Here is a 24,543-nt window from a genome sequence, read left to right as displayed (position 1 = left end):
TTTGGTTCAACCCGACCACGCTTAGTACGGACAAGCAGGTTAGGGCAGTTCTGCAAGAGAACAGGGCAGCATTCGCGACCCACAAGCATGACTGTGGACGGATGACTGGCTCCATACAAATAACAGGACCTGACCCTAGACCCCCAAAACAGTAAGGATTTCCCCAAGAGGCAGAGGGAGAAATCTCCAAGGTAATAGAAAGCTTATTAGAGCAGGGCGTACTTAGATCAGTAGCCTCCACTAATAATGCCCCAATTTGGCAAGTGAGAAAGCCCGATGGATCATGGCGACTGACCATCGATTACCGGGAACTCAACAAAATCACCCCCGCAGCAGCCCCCACAGTAGCCACAAGTCCCGAGACCATGCTCATGCAGGGACTCAATTCCCGATTCTTTACGGTTTGGGATATCAGTAATGGATTCTGGTCCATTCCATTGGCAAAGGCGTGCCAGTACAAATTTGCCTTCACGTTTAAAGCACAGCAGTACACGTGGACATGCCTGCCACAAGGCTTCCACAACTCCCCCTCCATTTTCCACCGACAGCTGGCAAATGGTTTTGCCAAATTCTCTCGCCCCGAATGTCTGTACAGTATGTAGACGACCTACTACTGCAGACAGACACCAAGGAAGAGCACATTGAGCTTCTGTCCGAACTCCTGGAACTCTTTCACTCAATCGGTTGTAAAGTCAACCCCAAAAAGGCCCAGATTTTGGAAGAAAAGGTGATATATTTGGGAACAATTATCACACATGGTGAATGCGAGATCGAGCATAAAAGGATTGACTCGATTGCTAAATTGCCCCTTCCCCAGAACGTTTCAGCCCTCCGATCGTTTTTAGGACTGGTTGGCTACTGCCGAAACCACATTAACGGTTTTGCCAGCAAGGCAGCACCCCTCTCAGACCTCCTAAAGAAAGGAGCCCCCTGGGAATGGCTTCCGCAGCATACGGATGCTGTGGACTCTTTAAAACAGGCGCTCATAGCAGCCCCCGCACTACAAGTTCCAAACCCACTTTCCCCTTACGCCATAGAGGTAGCAATCACAGACTGCACCCTTTCGGCCGTCCTCCTCCAGGAAGGCACGACCAGTTGAGGCCCGTAGCTTACGCCTCCAGAATTTTAGATGCTGTGGAACAGGGATTTTCAGCCTGTGAGAGGCACCTGCTCGCAGTATTTTGGGCAGTGCAGTATTTTTCATATATTACCGGACTGAACCCCATTACAATTCTCACCGAACACCCCCCCACCCGACTTTTACTGGACGGACGACTCAAGGACGGTACAGTAAGCCAGACTAGAGTAGCTAGATGGACCCTTCTCTTGCAGGGACGGGACATCACTGTTAAACGGACAAAGACGCACACCTTTTTAGCCGACAACTTACAGTACCCCGGAACCCCCCATGAATGTGAAATTATCTCTCCACACCACGACACAGGCCCCTTTATTGCTAAAACACCCCCCAGACAGATAGGTAGTTCAACCCAGAGCCCCCAGCACACGGACACGTGTGAGCTCATAAAGATCTATGTGGATGGATCTTCCACAGTCTTGGATGGGAAGCGCATAACAGGTTGCAGTATATATGTCGAGGACGCGCAGGGACGCTCCCTCACACACGAGAAAGCAGTACAGCAATTAGTTCAACATGTTAAAGCGGCTCAGCTAGCAGCCGCAGTAAAATTGGGCACCAGAAAGAAACAGAGCAAGGCTTGTTTCGACAAGACAGTGCATGCGACTGAGTACAGTATAGGACAGCAAGTTATGCTCTCTGTATATAACCCCAGCACATTCCTGTCCCCCAAATACTCGGGTCCGTACTCCATTGCGGACAAAGTAAGCCCTTCCGTATATAAAATAAAGTACCCCAACGGTAAGACTGCATGGTTCCATATAAACCAGCTGAAGGCATATGGAACACAGTCTAACCACGCACGCCACGTCATGCTCGACGCAGCACACCACACCCCGCCCACATCCAACGTAACCCTACCATCCCCCAACACGTCCATCCCAGCCATGGACTCGACCTCGACTCCACCCCCTAAATATACAATCCACCCCGAAACGCCCACAGACTGCAGCAGCAGAGACAGCGACTGTGACTCGGACGATAGCCACAGCACGCCTCCCTACTATCCCCATGCAACAGGACCCACACCCAGCGATTCCGACTACGATCCGAGTGATCCCTTCATGATCACTTTCCTGAACAAACCCCACCACCGACCACCGAACCACACTGACGACACCGATTCTGTCCCCACACAACTAGACACCAACTATTGGCACCGAGATAACTCGTTCCGACTCGTTCGCAACTACGAGAGCGACCCCACCTCACACCATGCAGACCTTCCAGCCTTGATACACTCAAGAGTTTGGCACCCGGGAGAAGATGACGACCTTGGGTCTGACTCCCAAACCGAGAACCCCTTTGTGACCCTGTTCACAACCGAGAACTGAGGTGTCCAGATGATGTTTTAAAAGGAACCGCTTGGGAGAAGTGGTATCCTTTCTGATGGAACCTGCCGCATGTTTTATGTTGTTTGTAAGTTTGTTAAATGTTTGTATGTCTGACAGGAAAAAAAAATTTCCACGGTCCCACGCCTTTTCGGCCAAAACCTCTGAGGATTTGCCTACAGAGACTCACTATTGCCAGACACTAGTTCAGTGGAACTAGCTTGTCTGCAGAGACTTGTTAAGGTACCAGACGCCCGTTCTTAACTGCCCTTCTGGTTTGAAGGAAAGAACCACTACGGCAGCCCCACCACGATGACTACATTTCTTGCCCGTTCTTGTCGGTTGCTCAGGCAGTGGAGAAACGGCTTGGGACCCGCCCTGCCTGGGAAACCCCCCTCTGGCCAACTACGCTCGGGTAGGGGAGACACGGCATTGGTAGCCGTCCTACCCGGGGTCTCCATCCAACTCTTACCCGTCGCGGCCCACACACACCTCATTTTGGAAATTTTAGTTCAAAAAGTTTTGTTTCGTTTCAGGTAACCCTGAGGTTGCCAACCACATGCTATTTACATCCTGAAACATTTGGATGGTAAATTGGACAGTCTGCGAGACGGCTCGCATTGGTTCATTATTTGGAAGTGTGTCTTGTCCTAAAATTCGGTTTTTGAAAAAGAAAATGAGGGAGTCACACACAGTGACCAATTATAAAGGGAGTAATTGGCACTAAAGGACAGACAGACTATCATACGAGATGTTAAAGAAAGATAGTTACAGACACCATGCTTGTTCCCACAGAAGCTCCAGGACTGGAGAAGAGAAGAAAAGAAAAGAAAAGCCATGAGGACTTCCTCCACATGGATCATCATCTTTATGGACATTTGGTTGCGAGTGAACGCGAACCCCATGACTTCAAGCCCCCCAGCCGTTAATGTTTCACTTCCCCACAGTACCCAGAGCCCAGTCACCAGTGACACCACATCATCTTGGTGTGCCAGGTTCATAACCTGGTACTCTCTGTCATATGTAATAGAAACCTTACTGGTATTGGCGATACTCCGCTGCATTGTGCAGACTATGCGTCTAAGGAAATGGAGAAGGAGAGCCTACAGCGCTCGCACCCGGTATATCGGATCAGATCCTCTATTTTCGGATACGACCAGACCCCCGACCCCCGCGATCTATAATAAAGAGCATTCATTTGCGTTTTTTTTGTAAATAAAGAAATGTAAAGAACTGTTCATGAGCAAATTGTACGATCCTGAGCTTGACTGCCAAGCCAGGAAAAATGTGTATAAACTGCTATGATTTTGTTTGTATGGTTGAGGAAGGTAGAATGATGAAATGTTTAAAGGAGTGTAGTGTATTAAGAATAGTTAGAGGTTCCCAGTTTATTGTTTTGTAATGCATGTCCCTGTTTGACATAGCGCCCTTAGAACTGGCAGTTAAAACATTTTTGCATAGTTATGGTCAGTGTAGAGGCCATGAAGGAAGGTCAGGGAATGGAAAGCAACATAGTTATGTGATCCTTCACGCTTCGCGTTAGGATCACAAGGAGGGAATGTAGCCACTTAAATTGGCCAACTCCCGATTCAAAATGGCGAACGGCAAAGGCTGATGAGAAAGTCAGCCAACAAGACAAAACCCAGCAGCTGCAGGTTTGCTGTGTATTTACCTCTGCAAAGACCAGACAACATCGATACCAGCGGCCATCAGCATAACAAAGTGAACAGCCATCTGCATACTGATGAGCAATCCCCGGGAACAATAAGCAATATTTTGACACACAAAGCAAAGCCAGACTCCTCGGCGCCTGCAGGAGCCAAAACAAAGGAGGTGAACGAGCACCTCAAGACCACCCATCGATCAGGGAACCGCTCCAGTATTGGAGAAAATCGAACCAAGCGATTGGGACAAAGTCCAATCACTTGGGACCAGGTACAGAGTCCGCCCCGAAAGGCGGGAAGCCCCTGGGGACTATAAGAATTGAGCCCCAAGTTCAAATCGCTCTCTTCTCCACTTCTTCTCCACCTCTTCGCTCTCTTCACGCTCTTCTTCCTGCCCGGGTCACCCAGCAACAACGAACCAACATTGACCGTGACCGGTGCAGTGACTCCAGTGATCATCGAACTCGTAAGTCTTAATTCAACGCTCGCTACGAGATAGGCGCTCCTAGCTACCAATCCGTACCAACTTCGAATCCTGCAGACTCAGAACCCGAACGAAAGGCCATTTGTTTCTCTGACCTGGTGGGCCAGTTCAAAGTTAAGTATAGGCCTGTTAGTTGTAGAAGTAGCTTAGACGTAAAATTTGTGCATGAGTAGCGATTACTGTGTATAATAAATGTGCTTTGATTTAAATCTTACTAATTGGTGTATTGGGTTATTGATCATTACTCGGACTTGGACCTCGTGGCGGTATCATAAAGATTCCTGGCGACTCGAGAGCAAAGGTAATAAAACAGAGCAATTGAACCAAGGAGAAAATTAGCAACAGCTTTGTCTGCCTTCAGTTGACTAGACCTTAGGTATGCTTCCTTTTTCCTCTTAGCTAATCTCACAATTTCACCTGTCATCCATGGTTTCCTAATCTTGCCATTTCTATCCCTCATTTTCACAGAGACATGTCTGTCCTGCATTCTAATCAACCGCTCTTTAAAAGCCTTCCACATATCAAATGTGGATTTACCTTCAAACAGCTGCTCCCTATCCACATTCCCCAGCTCCTGCCGAATTTTGGTATAGTTGGCCTTCCCCCAATTTTCTTCCTTTAGGACCACTCTCGTCTTTGTCCATGAGTATTCTAAAACTTATGCAATTGTGATCACTATGCCCAAAGTAATCTCCGACTGAAACTTCAACCACCTGGCCGGGCTCATTCCCCAACACCAGGCCCAGTATGGCCCCTTCCCGAGTCGCACTATTTACGTACTGCTCTAGAAAACCCTCCTGGATGCTCCTTACAAATTCTGCTCCATCTAGACCTCTAACACTAAGTGTATCCCAGTCAATGTTGGGAAAATTAAAATCTCCTATCACCACCACCCTGTTGCTCCTACATCTTTCCATAATCTGTTTACATATTTGTACCTCTATCTCACGCTCGCTGATGGGAGGTCTGTAGTACACCCACAATATTGTTACTGCACCCTTCCTATTTCTGAGCTCTGCCCATATCGCCTCACTGCTCAAGTCCTCCGTAGTGCCCTCCTTCAGCACAGCTGTGATATCCTCTCTGACCAGTAATGCAACTCCCCCACCCCTTTTACCTCCCTCTCTATCCCTCCTGAAGCTTCAATATCCTGGAATATTTAGTTGCCAATCATGCCCTTCCCTCAACCAAGTCTCAGTAAGAGCAATAACATCATACTCCCAGGTCCTAATCCAAACCCTAACTTCATCTGTTTTACCTACTACACTTCTTGCATTAAAACAAATGCACCTCAGACCACCAATCCCTTTGCGTTCATCATCTGCTCCCTGCCAACTCTTCCCCTTAGTCACGCTGACTTCATGATCTAGTTCCTTACAGGCTTTAGTTACTACCTCCTTACTGTCCACTAACCTCCTCATTTGATTCCCATCCACCTGCCACATTAGTTTAAACCCTCCCCAACAGCGTTAGCAAAAGCACCCCCAAGGACATTGGTTCCAGTCCTGCCCAGGTTTAGACCATCCAATTTGTAGTAGTCCCACCTCCCCCACAACCGGTCCCAATGTCCCAAGAATCTGAACCCCTCCCTCCTGCACCATCTCTCAAGACACGCATTCATCCTGCCTATTCTTTCATTTCTACTATGACTACCACATGGCACTGGTAACAATCCTGAGATTACTATCTCTGAGCTCTGACTTTTTAACTTGGCTCCTAACTCCCTAAATTCTGCTTGTAGGACCTCATCCCGTTTTTTACCTATATCATTGGTGCCTATACGCACCATGACAACTGGCTGTTCACCCTCCCCCTTCAGAATGTTCTGCAGCCTATCTGAGACATCCCTGACCCGTGCACTTGGGAGGCAACATACCATTCAGGAGTCTCGTTTTCGACCACAGAACCGCCTATCTACTCCCCTTACAATTGAATCCCCTATGACTATTGCCCTTCCACTCTTTTTCCCGCCCTTCTGTACAGCAGCGCCAGCCACGGTGCCATGAACCTGGCTACTACTGCCTTCCCCTGGTAAGCCATCTCCCCCAACAGTATCCAAAACAGTATACCTGTTTTGGAGGGAGATGACCGCAGGGGACACCTGAACTGCCTTCCTGCTTTTGTCTGTGCCTTTTGGTCGCTGATGATTGCAACCCGTATTGTGCTGCCGGTGCCAATGTGAATCGCGTCAATCTTCTTGTCCAAAATGACAGTCATGTTTCGGAAAAGGTCCACCCAATGTTCGTCTCAAAAAATGCAAGGGTTGAAACCATGAATCCCATCTAATCTAAACTTCCACCATTATTGAATGTTCAAAAGAAATTGTATTAGAACATAATGTTGTCAAGGAGTCAAACACTTCAGATGCAATCCGTTCCATTCATCTAATGCTATAGTAAGAAGTCTTACAAGACCAGGTTAAAGTCCAACAGGTTTGTTTCGATGTCACTAGCTTTCGGAGCGCTGCTCCTTCCTCAGGTGAATGAAGAGGTATGTTCCAGAAACATATATATAGACAGATTCAAAGATGCCAGACAATGCTTGGAATGCGAGCAGGTGATTAAATCTTTACAGATCCAGAGATGGGGTAACCCCAGGTTAAAGAGGTGTGAATTGTGTCAAGCCAGGACAGTTGGTAGCGCTCCGAAAGCTAATGACATCGAAACAAACCTGTTGGACTTTAACCTGGTGTTGTAAGACATCTTCCTGTGCTCACCCCAGTCCAACGCCGGCATCTCCACATCATCTCTAATGCTATATGCATTGGCATACCTGTCCAAGTTATTAGCTGCTTGCAGTGTATAGAACATTTTCTAATGTTACATGTTCATTCTTACTGTCATTTATATAACTTTTTTAAAAATAAATTTAGTGTACCCAATTTCATAGAATTTCATAGAATTTACAGTGCAGAAGGAGGCCATTCGGCCCATCGAGTCTGCACCGGCTCTTGGAAAGAGCACCCTACCCAAGGTCAACACCACCACCCTATCCCCATAACCCAGTAACCCCACCCAACACTAAGGGCAATTTATCATGGCCAATCCACCTAACCCGCACATCTTTGGACTGTGGGAGGAAACCGGAGCGCCCGGAGGAAAACCACGCACACACGGGGAGGATGTGCAGACTCCGCACAGACAGTGACCCAAGCCGGAATCGAACCTGGGACCCTGGAGCTGTGAAGCAATTGTGCTATCCACAAGGCTACCGTGCTGCCCATTCATTTTTCATTTTTTCCAATTATGGGGCAATGTTAGCGTGGCCAATTCACCTACCTTGCACATCTTTGGGTTGTGGGGGCGAAACCCACGCAAACACGGGGAGAATGTGCAAACTCCACACGGACAGTGACCCAGAGCCGGGATCGAATCTGGGACCTCGGTGCCGTGAGGCAACAGGGCTAACCCACTGCGCCACCGTGCTGCCCATTATTTGTTTTGTAAGGGCCACGAAAAATCCAGCACGAGTTTTAAGGATACAAAATAATAACGTTTATTTACTATAACAATATATACATAACAGTAGCAGTAACTTCCCTTGCTACCTTCTCCTTCCTGCTGGTTCCTGAACTGGCCAGCTTATTTATACTAGGAGTTTCTCCGCCCCCCTCATTGGGGAAGTTCATACTCCCATAGGATTGTGGGATAGTCATTAGTCCCCAGCCAACCGTAAGTAGGCAGGTTATAACATCCCTCCCCCCCCCCCAAAGTCCAAGGAATCCACCGAAGACCCTGGCGAAGGAAGGCGTCGAACTCGTTTGGCCGCAGGCCGGACGCCATTTGCACGCGGCGCTGGATCAGGCGGCGTGTAACGAGACGGAGACCGGCGCTTCCGTGATGAACGGCGCGGTTGTACATCCACGGCCTGTGGACCCGAGGATTCCCCCTCTGATGCATCCTGTGTCTCCATCTCGGAGTCAGAGTCTGCTGCCTCCGTCATGTCAGCGTCTCTATCTCCATTCGGTCCCGTAACGACCTGCGCAGGCTTCGAGTGAGGCACCAGTGGAAGATTTTGAGGACTACCTTCCCTTGTCTCTGGGCTTTGCGGCTGTTGAAATGAGCTCCGGGGGCGGGGAGTCTTTTGAGGGGATGGTCTCCTGGACCGGACGTGGTCTACATGTTTGTTTTCGCTGGAGCCGACCCTGGGCTTGCACTTGGTAAGATATAGGGCCCGTTTGGCGAAAGATTACACCAGGAACCCATTGGGCACCACCAGCAAAATTCCGCACGAATTCTGGGTCACCGGGCGCAAACTGCCGAATCGGACGATGCCGAGACAATCCCTGTCCCTGCCGTTCTTGTGTGCGGCATACCTTTGTGCCAATGTCCGGGAAGAACATACTAAGGCGGGTGCGAAGTCTTCGGCCCATTAGGAGTTCAGCGGGAGCTACCCCAGTCACTGCATGGGGGGTGGTCCTGTACGTAAACAAAAAGCGAACCAGTCTCGTGTCCATTGATCCGGAAGACTGCTTCTTTAGGCCTCTTTTGAATGTTTGCACTGCACGCTCTGCCAACCCATTTGAAGCCGGGTGGTAAGGGGCAGTGCGGATATGGCGTATGCCGTTCATCTTCGTGAACCTCGCAAACTCCTCACTCGTGAATGGAGTGCTGTTATCCGTGACCAGCACCTCAGGGAGGCCATGCGTACTAAACAACAAACGCATCTTTTCAATTGTTGCGCAGGACGTTGTCCCCTGCATCTTATGCACCTCCAGCCATTTGGACTGGGCGTCAATTAGTAGAAGGAACATGGATCCCTGAAAAGAGCCTGCGAAATCTTCATGTAAGCGTGCCCAAGGCCGTCCTGGCAATTCCCAGTGATGTAGGGGCGCGGCCGGCGGAAGCTTCTGTTGCTCCTGGCAAATGGAGTAGTTTTGGGCCACCTTCTCAATGTCGGTGTCGAGGCCTGGCCACCAGACATAACTCCGGGCCAACATTTTTATCTTGATCACGCCTGGATGCCCATTGTGCAAGTCTGATAATATCAGCTCCTGGCCTTTTTCCGGGACAATCACACGCGTCCCCCACAAGAGGATGCCGTCTTCCACGCTGAACTCTGACAGCTTGGAGGAAAATGCCCGCAACTCGCCTGGGAGCTGTCTATGCTGCCCACCATACAGGACTATGTGCCGAACCTTTGACAAGACTGGCTCCGTCTGGGTCCACTCACGGATCTGTGATGCCGTGACAGGCAAGGTGTCCATAAAATTTAGGGTTGCAACCACCTCACCGGTCGTGGGGGTCGACATGGGGCCGGTCGATAAAGGCAATCGGCTCAGTGTGTCGGCATTTGCTATCTGCGTACCTGGTTTGTGCTCCAGCGAATACTCATATGCAGAAAGCAACAAAGCCCAGCGCTGGATCCGTGCAGAAGCAATGGGCGGTATTGGCTTATCCTCTCTGAAGAGTCCCAGCAGGGGCTTATGATCAGTCACGATAGTGAAATGGCGGCCGTACACATACTGGTGGAAGCGTTTCACCGCGAAAACCACTGCCAGGCCCTCCTTCTCGATCTGCGTGTACTTTTTCTCCGCTGCAGTCAATGTGCGGGAGGCGAAAGCTATCGGTCGCTCGGCCCCGTTCTCCATCTTGTGGGACAGGACAGCCCCAATACCATACGGGGATGCATCACATGTGACGAGCAAAGGCTTTCCCGGATCATAGTGGGTTAGTACCCCAGACGACGACAATTGTTGCTTTACCCGCCGGAAAGCGGTTTCTTGCGGCTGACCCCAAACCCAGGTGTGATTTTTCTTTAGCAGCAGGTGCAAGGGGGCCAGCGTAGTTGCCAGATTGGGGAGGAACTTCCCGTAATAGTTTACGAGACCGAGAAAAGAACGAAGATGCGAAGTGTCAGTCGGGGTGGGGGCATGTTGAATTGCACGCACCTTCTCTGTGACGGGGTGCAGACCCTCGCGGTCCACCTGATAACCTAGGTAGACTACTTCTTTTGCCTGAAATACGCACTTTGTGTGACGTAAACGGACTCCAGCCTCCGAAAGGCGTCTAAGGACAGCCTCCAGATTTTCCAAATGCTCTTGCTCCGACGTCCCTGTAATCAACACGTCATCTAGGTAGACTGCCACACGTGGTAAACCTCTCAAAATGCCCTCCATAACACGTTGAAAAATTGCGCAGGCAGAGGATACTCCAAAGGGCAACCGTGTATATTCATACAGGCCCCGGTGTGTGTTAATTGTTAGATATGGTCGTAAGGCAGGGTCCAGCTCCAACTGCAGGTAGGCGTGACTCATATCTAATTTTGTGAATGAGAGTCCACCTGCAAGTTTCGCGTAGAGATCCTCTATGCAGGCATTGGGTATCGGTCGAGTCTGGAAACTGTATTCACTGTAAGTTTATAGTCACCACACAAGCGAACTGTGGCATCTGGCTTCATTACTGGTACAATTGGTGCTGCCCAGTCAGCAAAATGGACGGGCCTGATAATACCCAAACTCTCCAAACGAGTGAGCTCCCCTTCTACCTTCTCGAGTAAAGCGTAAGGCACTGGACGCGCCCGGAAATAGCGCGGCGTGGCTCCTGGTTCAACTTGGATACGGGCTACGGCCCCTTTTATTTTCCCCAAACCAGGCTGGAATACCTCTGGGTATCGTCCTAGCACCTCAGTCAACCCTCCAGAAACTGGAGGATGTGCTGCCATTGCAACCGCAAATGGCGCAACCAGTCCCGACCCAACAGGCTAGGCCCATGGCCACGCACTACGATAAGTGGGAAACGCCCCTCCTGGCGTCCATTGACAACAGGAGTCATTGTAGTTCCTGCAATGTCCAGTGGTTCCCCCGTGTAGGTGGCCAACCTGGCCTGTGAGTCAGTTAATGTAAGGGTCTGTATACCCTGCTTGATGCGGTCGAATGTCCTCTGGGCGATCATGGAGACCGCTGCGCCAGTATCCAACTCCATCTCCAGCGGGTGGCCATTGACCCGTACTGTCACCTTAATGGGGGCCACACGGGGAGCTGCCACACAATGCAGCTGCAGGCAGTCGTCCTCCGTCTCCACGTCCTCAGGAGTGGTCGCCGCAGGTTCATCCACATGGAAGGTACGGCCTCTGGGCTGGTCCCAGTTACGGCCCCTGGGCTGGTCCCAGTTTCGGTCGGAACAACGGCGCCTCTGTTGAACAACAGGGTCGGCGCCTACAAGTCTGACACGGACATGGCTCCTCATCCATTGGCTCTGGAGAAGGCTCCCTTCGGGGAGGAATGTCCGATGGCCACTGGCATCGGTCCGGTCGTTGCCTCGCCCAAGGTACCGCAGGAGTGCGGGGGGACGTTTTTGGGCGGAAAGGGTTGCGCCCCAAGGCATGCACTTCCATTCCCTGTAGCTCCTGTACTCCTCGCTCTGCGCTCTCTCAGGACAAGACTTGTTGAAAAGTCAATGTTGGCTCCGCTAACAACTTTCTCTGGGTTGCTGCATTGTTAATACCGCAAACCAAACGATCGCGTAACATTTCTGACAAGGTCTCACCATAGTCACAGTATTCCGCAATCCCGCGTAGCCTGGATAAAAAATCGGCAAGGGATTCTCCAGGGGTCCTCTCAGCGGTATTAAACCGGTAACGCTGGACTATCGTGGACGGGGTTGGGTTAAAGTGTTGACCCACTATATTCACAAGTTCGTCAAACGTTTTGGTGTCCGGCGCAGCTGGGTACATAAGGCTCCTAATCACCCCAAACGTATGCGGCCCGCAGGCGGTGAGCAATATGACCACCTGGCGCTCGTTTTCAGTGATATTGTTTGCCCGGAAATAGTAACGCATCCGTTGTGTGTACTGGTTGGAACCAGCTTTCCAGCGCAGCATCAAAAACATCCAAACGTCCGTACAGAGGCATGGTATAATAGAAAACAACTTCCAACCTGTATCCAACAAAAATCCAGGGAGGTGGCTTCAGCAGTGTAGACAGCTATTCACTTTTACCTTCGTCGCCAGTTTTGTAAGGGCCACAAAGAATCCAGCACGAGTTTTAAGGATACAAAATAATAACGTTTATTTACTATAACAATATATACATAACAGTAGCAGTAACCTCCCTTGCTACCTTCTCCTTCCTGCTGGTTCCTGAACTGGCCAGCTTATTTATACTAGGAGTTTCTCCGCCCCCCTCATTGGGGAAGTTCATACTCCCATAGGATTGTGGGATAGTTATTAGTCCCCAGCCAATTGTAAGTAGGCAGGTTATAACAGTTTGTATAACTTAATTTCCAGGCAAGGTTTTATTTTTATCCTGCAGGTTCTTTTGTTCTGATTTCTCTCCTGAAATACAACCTCATTACTTGTGGCAGCTCTCAGGTACTTGCCCAAGTGTTGTTCACCATGAATCCTGCACAGAAGAGTCAACAGTTGAAAAGATGTGAAAGCTAAGCCTGATCTTTTTCTCTGTGATATTCATACACCAATGCAAGATTGCATCCAGGAGTTGATTTTCTTTTTTGTACATCTTCCCCATACTAATCCAATGATGCTCCCCCAATGATCACTAAGATCAGTTAACTCTTATGCATGTGAAGTGGACCTGGATCTTTCTGGTCCAAACGACTCATATCTAGAAAGATCAGTGATTTTACTCAAATAAATCTATTTGATCCTATTTACAATGTTTGTAAAATTTAAAAAATTGCACTGAAACAAAACATGAACCGGTGTTTTTGTACTGCACTCAGTACATAACATCAAGCTGACTTCCAGTCAGGTGTAATAGTAAGTTTAAGATTCCTTTTGTTGTAAAGCTCAAATCCTGTATTAATATCTGTCTCGCTTCTGATTTGAACAGGCAGGAGCAAGCTTTTATGAAACCACTGGTTTGGGTGCATTGCCACAAGGTCTCTTTAATGGCATTCCATTTAACATTGATGGGTTGGACCCTGAAGAGTTGGAAACTATTATCCTTCAGAAGATAATGGATGCAGCAGGATTTTTTCAGAAGGCAGTTTTCATGGTAAGTTTTAAGTGTCATAAGATGTAGTATGTCCAAGCCTGATTATTCATTCTGAAACTAGTTCTAATTTTCAGACCTCATTGGACAAGGGCTGTATTGTAGGTGACTGTAATTCCTGTTTTGTCCACTGGTGCTTCCTCCTTTTTACTCAGCTCTGCATGAATGTCCGAGATCTTGCCTTTCCCAATCTCATCCCCCCCCTGTCCTGCAGGGGGAGTAACATCAAGAACAACCCCACCTCCTTTCTCAGGAAGGCCCTGATCTGTTGGCACCTGAACCTATTCTCCATTGGCAACTAATATGTCTTTTGTAACTCCGACAAGTCCACAAACTTTCCCCCAACAAACAGGTTTCTAAAACACCCAATCCCCAACCAGTCCCACTCCTGAAACCTAGCATCTGGACTCGCCAGGACAGATCTCTGGTTGTCACAGATCAGTACGCTCATGTACATGTCCTCCATCCCAAAGTGCTGCCTGCACTGGTTAAGCACCCTCACCACAGAAATCACCAATGGATTTGAGAAGAATCTGTTCAGCGCGAACGGCAGAGGCGCTAAAACCAGTACTCTCAAAGTGGTTCCCTAACATGAGGCCTCCTCCACTCCGCCCCACCGACGCCTGATCCACCGTCCACTTTTGGATCATTACAATATTTTCAGCCTGTCAGGCCTCCCCTCCATCTAGGTCTATCCAGAAAAACCCTTCAGGTATAAGGGTTCCCCGTACATACAAAACTCAGAATCATCTTATTCGCTTTCCTTAGAAAAGACTTGGGCAAGAAAATCGGGATATTTTGAAACACAAACAGGAATTTTGAAGACCCCCATTTTTGCAGGGCAGCACGGTAGCATAGTGGTTAGCACAGTTGCTTCACAGTTCCATGGTCCCAGGTTTGACTCTCGGCTTGGGTCACTGTCTGTGCGGAGTCTGCACGTTCTCCCCGTGTCTGCGTGGGTTTCCTCCGGGTGCTCCGGTTTCCTCCCACAGTCCAAAGATGTGCCGGTTAAGTGAATTGACCATGATAAATTGCCCTTAGTGTCCAAAAAGGTGAGTTGGGGTTACTGGGTTATGGGGATAGGGTGGAGGCGTGAGTTTAAGTAGGGTGCTCTTTCTAAGAGCAGGTGCAGACTCGATGGGCCGAGTGGCCTCCTTCTGCACTGTAAATTCTATAATTCTATGATTCACTGTCTGAACTTTCTACGTCAATGACAGTGGTTGCATATCCTATTTCCTAAGGTCCTCCTTCATTCCCTCCACAAGTCTCGTCAAGTTAAACTTATGGAGCTGAATTCAGCTTTGTGTAACATGCATTCCCAGGTAACGGAAACTCGACCGAACCAAAACGGTAGCTTTCTCAGACTTCCTTCCTGTCCCTGCCGTTTATTGGAAAGATCTAATTTTTTGCCATATTGAGTTTGTCCTGAGAAAGTACTAAACCCTCTCAGGATCCCCATTACCCTGCCGAATCATTCCACTGGGTTTGACATATATAACAGGAGGTCATCCCCATACAGGCAGACCCGGTGATCCACACCACCCCCGCTCAACACCTCTATTTCCTAGAGGTCCAAAGAGCCATCGCCAATGGCTCGATCGCAAGGGCAAAGAGCAATGGGGAGAGTAGGCACCCCTGCCTTGCCCTACGCTGCAACGTACGCTAACTGACACATAACACTCACCCTTGGGGCCTTGTACAATAATCTGACACAGTCTACAAACCCTTGCCCAAACCCGAACACTCCAGCACATCGAGCAAGTACTTCCCCTCCACCCAGTCAAATGCCTTCCCTGCATCCACAGATACCACCACATCCACATCTTTCCCCCCTGTAGGCATCATGATCACATCCAATAACCTCCATACATTCGCCGATAACTGCCTGCCCTTTTCAAACTCGATCTGATCTTCCCCAATCACTCCCGCACACAACCTTCTGTCTGTGTAGCCAGCACCTTTGCCAAAAGTTTTGTAACAACGTTCAGTAGCAAACCTGGCTGGTGTGACCCACACGCCGGAGTCTTTGTCCTTTAGGATGAGTAAGATTGATGCCTCCAACATCAAGGGGCAGGGGGTGGGGGGGGGGGGGGAGTTCACCCTTCTCCAGCTCCTCGTTATACATCTCCACCAACAAGGGACCCAATAACAACCCAAATGGCTGAGAGAACTCTGCTGGGAATCTGTGTGCCCGGGGCCTTCCTGGATTACACGCACTTCATTACCTCTCACAGCCCCACTGGGGCCCTCAGCCTTGCACTCTTATCTGCTCAACCCTCAGACACTCCAACCTATCCCGGAAATGCCTTCTTCCCTTGTCCCCTGGCAGGGGATTCCAACCTGTATAGTTTCCGGTAAAAGGCCTCAAATACTCACAAAATAATACAGTGCAGAAGAGACCCTTCGGCCCATCGAGTCTGCACCGATGCATGATAAACACCTGACCTACCTACCTAATCCCATTTGTCAGCATTTGGCTCATGGCCTTGAATGTTATGACTTATCAATTGCTCATCCAGGTCCTTTCTAAAGGATGGCACTCTCCCAGGCAGTGCATTCCGTCACCACCCTCAAATCCCTCTTAAACCTCCTGCCCCTCACTTTTAACTGTTCCCTCGTAGGTGACCCTTCAACTAAGGGGAATAGCTGCTCTCTATCCACCCTGTCCAAGCCCCTCATAATCTTGCACACCTCGATCAGGTCGTCCCTCAGTCTTCTCTGCTCCAGCAAAAACAACCTAAGCCTGTCCAATCACTCTTCATAATTTAACTGTTCCATCCTAGGCAACATCCTGGTGAATCTCCTCTGCACCCCCTCCAGTGCAATTACATTCTTCCTATAATGTGGCGACCAGAATTGCACACAGTACTCCAGCTGTGGCCTCACCAAAGTTCTGTTCAACTCCAACATGACCTCCCTGCTTTTGTAATCTTTCCCACGATTGATAAAGTCAAGTGTTCCATAAGCCTTTAGCCTTTTTCACCACCCGATTAGCCTGCCCTTCTGCCTTCAGAGTTCAATGTGTCATGTGAGACTAACTTTAAGAAATGAGTGTTTAAGAAATGTACCTTTAAGAAATGGGTGTTTATCAGTGATGTCAGAGTGTGGGTGGAGCTGGGCTGTCTGTCAGCTTTTTACTTTCGTTTTAGGCTGTTTGCTGCAGGGTGTGTTTTAGTTTCGTTTTCAGAGCTGGATAGCTGCAGTCACAGCCAGAAGGGGTATTAGTCTCTCTGCAACTGAAAGACTGTAAATCGATCCTTTGGTGATTTAAAACTAATAACTGCTCTCAGTAGTGACTTTAACCTGATGTCCTTCTGTTAAAAGTTCTTTTTTAAGTCTTATGGATGTTAAAACGACAGCTTAAGGATTACTTAGTGTTGTATTCTTTGGGGGTTGTATTTGAATTGATGGTTGCTAAGATGTTCACTGTATGTTTTAAAAAGGCTAACTTGAGTTCATAGAGTAAACATTGTTTTGCTTTAAAAAATACTTTTCCATTTCTGCTGTACCACGACTGTAGAGTGGGCCGTGTGCTCCCCATATCACAATCTATCAAAAGTTGTGGGTCAGGTGAACTCCATGATACACTTTGGGGTTCTCTAAACCTTGGCCCATAACAAATTGCAAATTGGGGGCTCGTCCGGGATAAAATTGGATTGGCTCAGTGAACTTAAACACAGTGAGGGGTGAGCATATTGTGGGTGCTTTTCAGGTGTGGTATTATAGTTTAAGTAGGGGGGGTGTTGTGGACAATGGCTCTTTCAGAGGCTCTGAAGTTTTTGGGGGTGGAGACGGTCACACACAGTACCTTACGGACAGAATGCGAAAAGATGAGATAATTATGGCGGTGGCTAAGCATTTGAAGTTGCCTGAGATACAGTTTGACTCATTGGAAACAGCAAAAATTCAGTTACAAATTAAACAAATATAACATGACAAAGAATTAAAACAGCTTAAATACAAAAGAGAGGAAAAAGAAAGAGAGAGAGTGGAAAAAGAAAGAGAGAGAGCGGAAAAAGAAAGAGAAAGAGAGAGAGGAAAACGAAAAGGAGAGAGAAGAAAGGAGAAAGAAAGAATAGCCCTAGCGGAACAAAAAGAAAGAGAAAGGGAGATACAGATCAGGGAGATACAGATAAAGGGAAAGAGTTTGAACTTCAGAAAATGGCCATGAAACATGACAGTCAGTTAGAATTGGCAGGCATAAAGGGAAACGTACAGTTGGATGATAGTGATGAGGATAGTGAGAAAGAGCGTCATAGTTGAAGGCTTGGTGGGGACCTATTTAAATATGTCCAAGCATTGCCAAGGTTTGACGAGAAAGAAGTGGAAGCCTTTTTCATTTCATTTCAGAAGGTAGCTAAACAAATGAAATGGCCACAGGACATGTGGGTATTACTGATTCAAACAAAGCTGATAGGTAGGGCGAGTGAAGTGTTTGCATCACTATCCGAGGAGGTATCTGAGTCACATGAGGAGGTGAAGAAATCCATTTTAGGTGCATATGAACTCGTGCCTGAAGCTCACAGACAAAGTTCATAAATTTAAGGAAATAATTTGGTCTAACATACATGGAGTTTGAAAGGCTCAAACAGAGTAATTTTGATAGGTGGATCAGGGCTTTGAAAATAGACCAAACGTGTGAAACTCTCAGAGAAATTATACTTTTGGAGAAGTTTAAAAATTTAATTCCTGGTGTTGTGAGAACTCATGTGGAAGAGCAGAGGGTTAAAACTGTGAGATTAGCAGCAGAAATGGCAGATGATTATGAATTAGTTCATAAATCAAAGTTTGGTTTCCGACATCAGTTTCAGCCTGTGAGGGATAGAAACTGGGGACATGAGGAATACTCAAATGGTAAAGGTAAAGGTGATCTGATGGGATATAATAAGGAGAGTGTACCTCAGACTAAAAAAGAAATCCAGGAGGGTGGAAGAGACATGAAAAGTTTCAAATGTTTTCATTGTAATAAACTAGGCCATGTAAAGTCACAGTGTTGGTGGTTGAAGAAAAGCACTGGGAAGGCTGATGTGGTAAAACAGGATAAGACAGTAGAGTTTGTTAAAGTGAGAAAGAAAAACCCAAGTGAAGCGAAGGAGGTGCAAAAGATTGTACAGACTGGTCAAGATGTGATTGATAAGAAGGTGCGAGATCTCTTTAAAGAATTTACTTGTGGGTAAAGTTTACTCATGTGTATCAGGAGGAGGTAGGTAAAGAAGTCACAATTTTAATAGATACGGGATCTAGTCAATCTTTAATGGTAAGAGATGAGGAGTTATGTAGTTTGGGAAGAATGTTGCCAGAAAAGGTGGTAATATGTGGAATTCAGGGTGAGAGGACTAGTGTTCCATTATATAAGGTAAGGTTGGAAAGGCCAGTGAAGAGTGGTGAAGTGGTAGTCGGAATAATAGAGTAACTATCTTGTCCAGGAATACAGTTTGACTTGGGTAATGGTATAGCTGGAATGCAGGTGGGAGTGATGCCTACTGTGGTTGATAAGCCAGTGGAAAACCAGACAACTGAAGTGTTGATGGATGAATATTCTGGGATTTTTCCGGATTGTGTACTAACAAGGTTGCAAAGTCACAGGTTAAGACAAGAGGCGACATCAAACAGTGAAGATGAAGTTGATGTGCAATTATCAGAAACAATTTTTGATCAGATGGTTGAAAAAGAATGAGAACAGGTGGAGGATGAGGCGGATATTTTTAGTTCAGGAAAATTGGCAGAGTTACAACAGAAAGATGCAGAAATATACCGGATGTATCAGAAAGCATACACAGAAGAGGAATCTGAGTGTATCCCTGAGTGGGTATACAATCTTTTGTCACCTCCTTCGCTTCACTTGGGCTTTTGCCATAAAAGTAATGTCTTGATGAGAAAATGGAGACCTTTACATATGCAGGCGGATGAAAAGTGGGCAGAAGTTCATCAAGTAGTATTGCCGGTAGGGTATAGAAAGGAGGTGTTGCAAGTTGCACATGGAGGTCATTTGGGAATAAGGAAAACTCAAGCTAAAATCCAGAAACATTTCTATTGGCCTGGACTACATAAAGATGTACAAAGAACAAAGAAAAATACAGCACAGGAACAGGCCCTTCGGCCCTCCAAGCCTGCGCCAATCCAGATCCTCTATCTAAAACTGTCGCCTATTTTCTAAGGATCTGTATCCCTCTGCTCCCTGCCCATTCATGTATCTGTCTAGATACATCTTAAATGACGCTATCGTGACCGCCTCTACCACCTCCACCGGCAATGCATTCCAGGCACCCACCACCCTCTGCGTAAAGAACTTTCCACGCACATCTCCCTTAAACTTATCCCCTCTCACCTTGAACTCGTGACCCCGAGTAATTGAGTCCCCCACTCTGGGAAAAAGCATCTTGCTATCCACCCTGTCTACAGCTCTCATGATTTTGTAGACCTCAATGAGGTCCCCCCTCAACCATCGTCTTTCTAATGAAAATAATCCTCATCTGCTAAACCTCTCTTCATAGCTAGCGCCCTCCATACCAGGCAACATCCTGGTGAACCTCTTCTGCACCTTCTCCAAAGCATCCACATCCTTTTGGTAATGTGGTGACCAAAACTGTACGCAGTACTCCAAATGTGGCCAACCCAAAGTCCTATACAACTGTAACATGACCTGCCAACTCTTGTGCACAATACCCCTTCCAATGAAGGAAAGCATGGCTTATGCGTTCTTGACCACTCTTACCGACCTGCGCAGCCACCTTCAGGGTACAGTGGACCTGAACACCCAGATCTCTCTGTACATCAATTTTCCCCAGGGCTTTTTCATTTACCGTATAGTTCGCTCTTGAATTGGATCTTCCAAAATGCATCATCACCTCGCATTTGCCCGGATTGAACTCCATGTGCCATTCTTCCGCCCAATTCTCCAATCTATCTGTATTCTGCTGTATTCTCTGACAATCCCCTTCACTATCTGCTACTCCATCAATTTTAGTGTCATCTGCAAACTTGCTAACCAGACCACCTATACCTTCCTCCAGATCATTTATGCACATCACAAACAACAGTGGTCCCAGCACGGATCCCTGTGAAACACCACTGGTCACAGTTCTCCATTTTGAGAAACTCCCTTCCACCACTACTCTCTGTCTCCTGTTGCCCAGCCAGTTCTTTATCCATCTAGCTAGTCCACCCTGGACCCCATGAGACTTCACTTTCTCCATCAGCCTACCATGGGCAACCTTATCAAATGCCTTACTGAAGTCCATGTATATGACACCTACAGCCCTTCCCTCATCAATCAACTTTGTCACTTCCTCAAAGAATTCTATTAAGTTGGTAAGACATGACCTTCCCTGCATAAAACCGTGTTGCCTATCACTGATCAGCCCATTTTCTTCCAAATGGGAATAGATCCTATCCCTCAGTATCTTCTCCAGCAGCTTCCCTACCACTGACGTCAGGCTCACCGGCCTATAATTACCTGGATTATCCCTGCTACCCTTCTTAAACAAGGAGACAATATTAGCAATTCTCCAGTCCTCCGGTACCTCACCCGTGTTCAAGCATGCTGCAAAGGTATCTGTTAAGGCCCCAGCTATTTCCTCTCTCACTTCCCTCAGTAACTTGGGGACTTGGGGACTTGTCCACCTTAATGCCTTTTAGAATACCCAACACGTCCTCCCTCCTTATGCCGACTTGACCTCGAGTAATCAAACATCTATCGCTAACCTCAACATCCGTCATGTCCCTCTCCTCGGTGAATACCAATGCAAAGTGCTCGTTAAGAATCTCACCCGACTTCCGGTTGCGGCGATGCATCGCTAAGCCGCACGTTTCGGCACCTCCCGTTTCAACGAACTTTTGGGCTCTTATCGGGAGCCCCAACGGGAACATTTTTCGGCCAAACCCACTGTGAGGTGACAAAGGAAGGAGTCCCCCCGGGGGTGGATGGAAAGGAGCGGCAGTAGTGGCCAGATTGCGGAGGATCCTTTGGAGCAGCGGCAGAGAAGAGAAGGGAGAAGCAAGATGGCGGCCGAGGGAGCCCAGATGGTATGGGGCCCGGAACAGCAGGAGTTCCTCCGACGATGTGTGGAGGAGCTCAAGAAAGAGGTGCTGGCGCCGATGTTACTGGCAATCGCGGGACTAAAGGAAACACAAAAGGTCCAGGCGATGGAGCTCCGTGGAGTGAAGGCAAAGGCAGCCGAGAACGAAGATGAGATACAGGGCCTGGTGGTAAAATCGGAGCCGCATGAGGCACTACATAAGAGGTGCATAGAAAGGCTGGAAGCCCTGGAGAACAGCTCGAGGAGGAAGAACTTACGGATTTTAGGTCTCCCCGAAGGAACAGAGGGAGCTGATGCTGGGGCGTATGTGAGTACGATGCTCCATACTCTAATGGGAGCTGAGGCCCCAACGGGCCCCCTGGAAGTGGAGGGAGCGTACCGGGTCCTCATGAGAAGACCAAAGGCAGGGAAAACACCAAGAGCAATGGTGGTGAAGTTCCATCGCTACAGGGACAGAGAGATGGTCCTGAGCTGGGCTAAGAAGACATGGAGTAAAAAATGGGAGAACGCGGTGATACGCGTGTATCAAGACTGGAGTGCGGAGGTGGCGAGAAGGAGGGCGAGTTTCAACCGGGCCAAGGCGGTGCTCCATAGGAAGAAAGTTAAATTTGGGATGCTGCAGCCGGCGAGACTGTGGGTCACGCATCAGGGCAAACACCACTACTTCGAGACGGCGGAGGGGGCATGGACATTTATTCAGGATGAGAAATTGGACTAGACTTGAGAAATTGATGTCCGGAGGGAGGTAGCGAGGTGGTGGCACAGAAATGCAAAGTGGGGAGAGGGGAGGGCTACTGTATAATAATGTTGGAAGGGGAATTTCCCCCCCCCCTCCGATGGGGGACACACGAAGAAATGTGGGCACTGGTGGAAAAGGGGACAGGGAAGGGGAATGAGGGAACTGCGCCATTAGGGGCGGGGCCGAGAGGAAAGCGCGGGTATTTTCCTGCGCTATGGAAATTATAGCAGGAAAAGGGGCACAGGAAGGAAGGGAGCCTCACACGCAGGGAGGTCAAAGAATGAACGGGGGAAGCCGTGGTCAGCCAAAGTTAGCTGACTTCCGGAAGCAATATGGGGGGAGCAATCAAGCTAGAGGGGGATCTGGGGGGGGGGGGATTAACGGGGTTGCTGCTGCTGAGGGTAAGGGGGAGCTGATACGAGACGCGGTGGTCGAGACGGGAGGGCGCCGTCTGGGGGACAGACGGGTGCGTGAGACCTGGGTGAGGAGATGGCTTAAAAAATGGGACGGCTAGTCGACGAGGGGGGGGGGGTGGGTAAATGGCCCCCCAATTCGGCTGATCACGTGGAATGTGAGAGGTTTAAATGGGCCGATTAAGAGGGCAAGGGTGTTTGCGCACTTAAAGAGACTGAAGACGGACGTAGTTATGCTCCAGGAGACGCACCTGAAGTTGGCGGATCAGGTTAGACTAAGGAAAGGATGGGTGGGACAGGTATTCCACTCAGGGTTGGACGCGAAAAACAGAGGGGTGGAATACTGGTGGGGAAACGTGTATCGTTCAAAGCTAAGACCACAGAGGTGGATAGTGGGGGCAGATATGTGATGGTGAGTGGCAGATTGCAGGGTGAGGCGGTTGTGCTGGTGAACGTATATGCCCCGAACTGGGATGATGCGGGATTCATGAAGCGAATGCTGGGAGGTATCCCGGACCTGGAAGTGGGAAACTTGTTCATGGGGGAGGGACTTCAACACAGTGCTGGACCCAGGGCTGGACCGGTCCAGATCCAGGACCGGGAGAAGGCCGGCAGCGGCCAAGGTGCTTAAGGGATATATGGAACAAATGGGGGGAGTAGATCCGTGGAGATTCGCCAGACCGATGGGTAAAGAATTTTCCTTTTTCTCCCACGTCCATAAGGTATACTCCCGGATAGACTTTTTTGTTTTGGGAAGGGCACTGATCCCGAAGGTGGCAGGAACAGAGTACTCGGCTACAGCCGTGTCAGATCACGCCCCGCATTGGGTGGATCTGGAACTAGGAGAGGAAGGGGAGCAGTGCCCACTCTGGCGATTAGACATGGGACTACTGGCGGACGAGGGGGTATGCGGAAGGGTGAGGGGATGTGTTGAAAGATACCTGGAGGTCAACGACGATGGGGAGGTCCAGGTAGTATGGGAAGTATGGGTAGTATGGGAAGCGCTGAAGGCGGTGGTTAGAGGAGAGCTGATTTCCATCAGAGCCCACAAGGGGAAACAAGAGAGTAAAGAAAGAGAGAGATTAGTGGGGGAAATTTTGAGGGTGGATAAGAAGTATGCGGAGGCCCCAGACGAAGGGCTATACAGGGAAAGACGAAGATTACAGATGGAGTTTGACCTGCTGACCACGGGAAAGGCAGAGACACAGTGGAGGAAGGCACAGGGGATACAGTATGAATATGGGGGAAAGGCGAGACAGCTGCTGGCCCAACAACTTCGGAAGAGGGGGGCGGCGAGAGAGATCGGAGGAGTTAGGGACGAAACGGGAAAGATGGAGCAGAGAGTAGGGAAAGTGAACGAGGTGTTCAAGACATTTTATGAGAGGCTGTACAAGTCCCAACCCCCGGAGGGGAAAGAAGGAATGATACACTTTTTGGATCAGCTAGAGTTCCCGAGGGTGGAGGGACAGGAGGTGGCAGATCTGGGGGCGCAGATTGAGGTGGATGAGGTGATCAAAGGAATAGGGAACATGCAAGCAGGGAAGGCCCCGGGACCAGACGGGTTCCCGGTGGAATTTTATAGGAAGTATATGGACCTGCTGGCCCCGCTCTTGGCGAGAACCTTTAATGAGGCTAAGGAAAGGGGGATATTACCCCCGACGATGTCGGAGGCGACGATATCGCTAATTCTGAAATGAGACAAAGACCCGCTGCAGTGCGGGTCATACAGGCCCATCTCCCTCCTAAACGTAGACGCCAAACTGCTGGCCAAAGTGATGGCGA

At 48.7% G+C, this 24,543-nt stretch overlaps 1 protein-coding gene across 1 annotated transcript in view; it reads left to right on the top strand.

Moving 5' to 3' along the window:
• The window catches only part of LOC140406279 (UDP-glucose:glycoprotein glucosyltransferase 1-like), a gene marked incomplete at both ends in the record, with an annotated part of 178,975 nt that overhangs the window by 76,211 nt on the left and 78,221 nt on the right, over positions 1-24,543 (top strand). Inside the window, one exon of the mRNA XM_072494390.1 lies at positions 13,409-13,573. Coding sequence (XP_072350491.1) covers positions 13,409-13,573 — 165 coding nt within the window. The remainder of the gene's footprint in view (positions 1-13,408; positions 13,574-24,543) is intronic.

Source organism: Scyliorhinus torazame, unplaced genomic scaffold (genome assembly GCF_047496885.1).
Source record: "Scyliorhinus torazame isolate Kashiwa2021f unplaced genomic scaffold, sScyTor2.1 scaffold_408, whole genome shotgun sequence".
Classification (NCBI taxonomy): Eukaryota; Metazoa; Chordata; class Chondrichthyes; order Carcharhiniformes; family Scyliorhinidae; genus Scyliorhinus; species Scyliorhinus torazame.
This window is presented reverse-complemented; position numbering and strand designations above follow the sequence as displayed.